General features: G+C 41.5%; 1 protein-coding gene across 1 annotated transcript in view; it reads right to left on the minus strand.

Moving 5' to 3' along the window:
• Lpp (LIM domain containing preferred translocation partner in lipoma) overlaps nt 1-5959 on the minus strand; it is a 424227-nt gene that overhangs the window by 372483 nt on the left and 45785 nt on the right. The window contains exon 2 of the mRNA XM_028783897.1: nt 3364-3565. Coding sequence (XP_028639730.1) covers nt 3364-3556 — 193 coding nt within the window. The 5' untranslated portion in view covers nt 3557-3565. The remainder of the gene's footprint in view (nt 1-3363; nt 3566-5959) is intronic.

Raw genomic sequence — 5959 nt, forward strand, 5'->3', positions numbered from 1 at the left:
TCCTCCATCACCTACACTCTACAGCCTGACTGACTGTCCTCCATCACATTTACCTGTACTTGTAAATGTAAAAATGCTTTGTGGATGGAATCTTAGAGATTACAGAACGATAATTCTATACCATAAGACTATCCCAACTACACAAACTTTTCTTTTCAAACTATGGAGAAACAGAAATAGGCAGATGGGCAGGCAGGCAGACAAACACAATAACCTCAAAACCATTTCTATAAAGAGTAGAAAAAGAAATTCAGTCTGCTGTACCATCAAAGTTTAAGGTTCATGGCACTGGTTCTGCCTTACTATTTTCCTGGTTGTTCTGAAGTCAGAGGCCAGAATACAAAATAAACAACACTGGAAGGTAGCACTTTAAGAAGCAGAAGAAAATTGTGTTAAATCATTTCCCTTGGAGAAAAAAAACATAATAGATATCAAAGAAGTTTACTATCTATAATCTATATATAAATACATTATTATATTTTAAAATATGCATTCTGTAACATACAACAAGAAGCACACAAACAAACAACACAGCTCAACATTCAGTGTTGAACACAGAGGGTATGTAGAAATGTAGGGGTATTCAAAACATTGGGGAAATACAAATTCTTTAAAATTTTATGAAAATCAAGGGGCTAAGGCCTAAAGAACTATTGACTGGGAAAAAACACACCCACTATGTGTCAAAACCCTTTACATAGAAGTTATTAGCACGGTGTTCTATACAAGAAAATTATAACATATGAGTAACACATAAATATAAGTTGATGTGGAAAACATGTGAGTCCTTTCTACTTTCACAGTCAGAAGGAAAAACTAAGAAAGCGAACCCCAGTGATCACAGGCATAATAGTAATGGAGAAATGTAATCACTACTTGAAGGCGGCAGTGTTTAGACAACCACTCAAATGAAAAGCTCATAGAATGGATAAAGGAGAAAAACTGTAACAGGACTATACAGATTGAAGGTAAATATTGCCTATGTACAGCAGCCTTGGCATATGAAATTCCTACTGAGAAAATATAGTGAGGGTCATCTCCCTTCTCAAAGTTTCAATGTCTTTGTGGATGTGGGTACAAGCTAGTTTACAGGGGTCTATGAACAAGTACCTAAATACAGCAGAGAGATGGAGTGTGCAGCATACACTGCATGCTCAGTAAGTGCAGGAGGAGGAATGCAGTGTGCAGCATACACTGCATGCTCAGTAAGTGCAGGAGGAGGAATGCAGTGTGCAGTGTACACTGCATGCTCAGTAAGTACAGGAGGAGAAATGCAGTGTGTGGTACACACTGCATGCTTAGTACGTGGAGGATTAAGTGCAGAAGGAGGAATGAAGTGTTTCATATACACTGCATGCTCAGTAAGTGCAGAAAACAAGTGGAGCATTAGTGAGAAGTGTAGCCAGGCTGCAGTAAGACAATATCCTGCTTGTCGAGAAGGAAGTGACAGCATCTTGTTCAGGTTGCACCAAACATTGTGGGGAACGTGCTACAAATGAGGTCCTAGCAGGCAATAAATGCAATACGGTGGCAAGGGACAAGAAGCTGTGAGCTGTAATGAAAGCAATTCAATGGGCTTGCCATATAGAGTGTAGAGGCTGGGCCATCACGAGCTAGGAGCATAGCAAGCAAGAGGACAACCAGGGGCTTGTCTCACTAAGACTCATGGCATTCAGCGTGAAGAACTGAAACAGACATCATTGTATGTGGCTCTTCCCTGATGTCCCATGTGTTTTCATGTAGAGTCTAGCCATAATCTAACTTCTGGGCATATAATTAACTCCCATACCCACTACAAGTGTCCTCCTGGAGACCCTATTCTGTGTTGATACTTTGTCTGTTTTCTTTGCATTTGCAGGGAGTCTATTTGAATTTCCCAAATAGAAGAAGAACTAAAGGTACCTTCTAAATAACGCAAAAGTAAATGCTAAGAAAACAAACCAAGGTAAGAAAACAAACCAAGGTAAGAAAACAAACCACGAAGCCAACATTTGGCTCTCCCTACTCTTCAGCAAAGATGAACATTACAATCCCTAGGGAATAATAAGCCAGTGCAAACCAGCTTCACAAAGACCTTAGCCAACTGCAAAAGTTCAGTATCCTACAAGGGCGATGAGGCTTCCAGCCCAGGGAGGGGTCAGGGAGTTCATGGACAGCATGGACATTTTCCAAAAAGGCATGTTCATGCCTTGGCAAAGCTATTTCTAGGGGAGGGACACACAGAGATTCATAATGATCCACAACACCCAGTATAGAGAAAGGCCTGGTCTTTCTTCTCATAACCTCTTAGCCTGCAGTTTGTTTACACAAGCCTGACATGTGTACCTTGTTTCTGAAAGGAGTCCTAAAACACCAGGAGGCCAAAGGAGTAGGTAAACTGGTAGATTAATGATGTGGTTCTTAAAGGTGGCAAAGACTCAGAAGAAACCAGAGAAAAGAAGCAACATCACATGGCATGAAATAATCCCCACAATGTTGTTACAAAAGCTGTTGATACAAAAGATGTATCTAAGAACACAATAAATACAACTGTAGAAATAGAACAGTCATTTTTCAAAAGATAGATGGGGCGCAAAATCGAGAAAGAGAGACGGAATCTCAGTAGTGTACATCTTCTGTTCTCAGCTTCTAGAAGTCTCACACTATTCTAGATATAGGTATTAGGTTACTGCTTCATGGGTGTGAAGGAGCTTGTGACAACTGTGGGTATAAATATGAAGTCTTTCTACCACAAAGACTGTACTGGTCAACTTCATTAATGAGAGAGTCACAGTATAACTACACACTGAGTGCTCATCTCATCTTGATATTCAAAAGCCACCTGATGTAAGATAAATACAGTGCCAGGAAAGCCACTGGAACTAAGGATCGCTTTGAACCATCTGTAACTTCTGCCAAGGTCAATCTTCTCCCAGGGAGAGAGTAAGAAGCAGCAGGGTCCTAGGGACTTTACAGGGTTTTTGTCCTAATGTCTCCTCATTGGACTATTGCTTGATGACATTTAGGCACTTGTCTATGGCAGCAGTGGTAGATACATCCCCAGGAAGGATAGCAAGGTTGAGGATAAGGCTTACAGAAAGGCTCTGATCCACAGGCGGAGAGGTCACGTTTTTACCTGTTTTAGAGTAATAAATAGCAATAGATATGTATTATCAAAGATATTTATTACTATACAATTCCAACTCTGTGAGATTTAATCCCTCTGTTTCTAAAATGTAGTTGGTGTAACTGACAATGGGGAGCTCATTAAAATTAGACACTTCATAAACTGTGGCAAATATGACAAGAAACTCCATTCCAACAAAACTCTAACAACAATTCACATTTTTATGCTGATTTCCCATTCTGGTCACCAGAACTCACCCTCTCCTCCAGGCTGCTTGTATGGGTTATACTTGGGTTTTGGAGCAACAACTGGAGCAAACTTCTTGGGTGGCTGTTGTGTTGACACTGAAATACTGGGGGTCCCAAAAGAATGGGTGGTCTCCATCCGTGCAGGAACGTGGCCAAGAGGCTCACCAGTGCTTTTGGGTGGCAGCCAAGATGGGTGAGACATTGTTGAAATCTGCAGTTAGAAAAACAGACAACACTGTGTTCAGTGTGGCTGGAGGGCCATATGTAAAGGAAGTCAGTCAGTCGGTCAAAGAGCTAGCGTGGGTGATGGGGCCAGAAACACCTCTGCATGCATAGTTGACCCTCGATTTACCCAACAGGCATTAGAGAAACAGTAAACATTTATTTCATTAACAGATACATGAAACATATTTTAAAATGTCTTTTCTACAATATCAGCTCTGCCCAAGCCCCAACCCTAAGACGCATGTGGAAAGGGGTAGGGGCACAGAGGCAATGTTTGCCAAAACGCCTGGAACATATGTATTAGAGAAAGAATATTCAACACCAGCAATTCAATGGTGACCCTACAAATCAAGGGAATGACCAGTAACATCTAACTAAGCTGGAAAATTGTGGAAAAGTTACTTTAACTCCATGAGGGATAATCGTCCCAGCCCAGACACTGTTCCATCAGAGTATCCACACTGTATGAAGACAGAATTGAGTTCTCTGTCAGGATATGCCAATCACTCCTCCTGGCAGCCTGCCTGCTGGGGAAGAGTCTCACAGACTAGTTGAGGAGGGCTCTCCAGGCCTGATTGCAAGAGCTCTCTAGCACAGGGAGGCCGGAAGGTGCCCTGTACCCACTCCTAGCCCCAAATCTACCTTGTAATTTATTAATTGAACTGAATTAATTAAGAGGGCTACATGATTACCTCCAGATGTCTATAGCGACAAAGCACGCAGCAAATGCAGGGACAAATGAAGGCCTCAGCATGGCACATAGCAATGGAGATAGAAGAAAGAGGTGAGACAGCAGTGTTGATGCTAAGAATTCACACGTGCCTACACCATGGAAAAGTAGTATGATCAGAAGCCCTTGTGAGGGCCTGGCCAAAGTTATGATTGAGACATTCCAGGCCTCCTTAATCACAGAGCTTTTAAGAAAACCAATACAATAACATTGAAGGGCTTTGTGCATATACTGTCAGTTGCAATAAAAGCAGGGTGGGTGCCCTTCCATCCTCATACAGATGAGCAAGAATTATATAACATTTTACATAGAGGGAATAGGTGTCACTCTATGTGGATAATTCTATGGCTAACAAAGGGAAAGAAAAGAGATGAAGACACAGGGGCTTGAAGCCAATGGTGACACTGGTTCCCCTATGGCATCAGAAACCTCTCTTCCTTCTTGTTCCCTGTGTATGTGCACAGAAACTCAAATACTAGAGGACTGTGGACTTATGAGAGAAGGCAGGGACCATATTTTACATGTCCTAAAATTACCAGTAAGGTATGTCACAAAACTATTAAATATGAGAGGTTTTAAATCGAGTTGAGTATTTAGAATCATTTAAAGAGACTTGAATACCAAAACTAAGCCTATCTCTAAGGTTGGAGCAGCAAAAAAACAAGTCTTTTTTCTTATTAATGGAGCATCTCGTTTATGAAATTGGAATAACAGTACTATTTTTACTTTCAATGTGACTACTGTGAATACAAAGCAGTAAATTATTGAAAAACTTCTGGTGCTCTGTACATATTAACAGTATAGATTTCAACTGTATATATTTAAATGGGTTAATAGCATCATTGACCCCTTTGCTGTAAATCTAGACTTATTCCAAAACAAAAGCTTTTCCGTAGAAACTCATAGAGCGTGTAATGGTCTCTGAAGCAAAGGTAAAAACCTGCAGAGCAATCCTACACTACTCACCAGCTGTCTTGTGCTGGCTTCATTAACTATGTCACAGAAGCAAGTAACTGCTGGGACAGAATTCAGAGTAAAAATGTAAGACTCCAGATGAAAATCATAGTCATCTCTGTCCCCCATGGAAATGTTACTTATCCTTATAATGCCTGCCCCTCCACAGGGAGCACTCTAGGCTTGCCCTCTGTGAGGACCACATCTGGATAAAGATGACTATCATAGCACCTTCTATTGGTCTACCGTGCCCCAAGGCTTACAGTGAATTCCTATGCTTCTCGGCCCATCTTTATGATGTGCCCACCACGAACAACTGCATTTCCTTCCATTCCCTGGGTACCAAGTTTCACCCTCTGTTTTTATATTGCTCCAGCTCAGATGCCTGCCTGTGAATGAGTCTTCCTAAAGGGGAGTAGCAGCATGTTCTTTTACTGGATTCTTCTAGTATTTTTCCATATTAACATTAGTTTGCTAAAAAGCATTTTATCAATCTGAATATATGCTGCAATAACCTGGAAATTTCTGGTGGTCTCACTGATAAAGACAGACTGATATATGTACCTCCATTCAGCCTCTCACAACTATACAGCACCTCTCCCTCCCCATCAGCATCCACCAGCATACCTCTCCCTCCCCATCAGCATCCACCAGCACACCTCTCCCTCCCCATCAGCATCCACCGGCACACCTCTC

This window comes from Grammomys surdaster, unplaced genomic scaffold (assembly GCF_004785775.1).
Source record: "Grammomys surdaster isolate TR1022 unplaced genomic scaffold, NIH_TR_1.0 1166, whole genome shotgun sequence".
NCBI classification, from domain to species: domain Eukaryota; kingdom Metazoa; phylum Chordata; class Mammalia; order Rodentia; family Muridae; genus Grammomys; species Grammomys surdaster.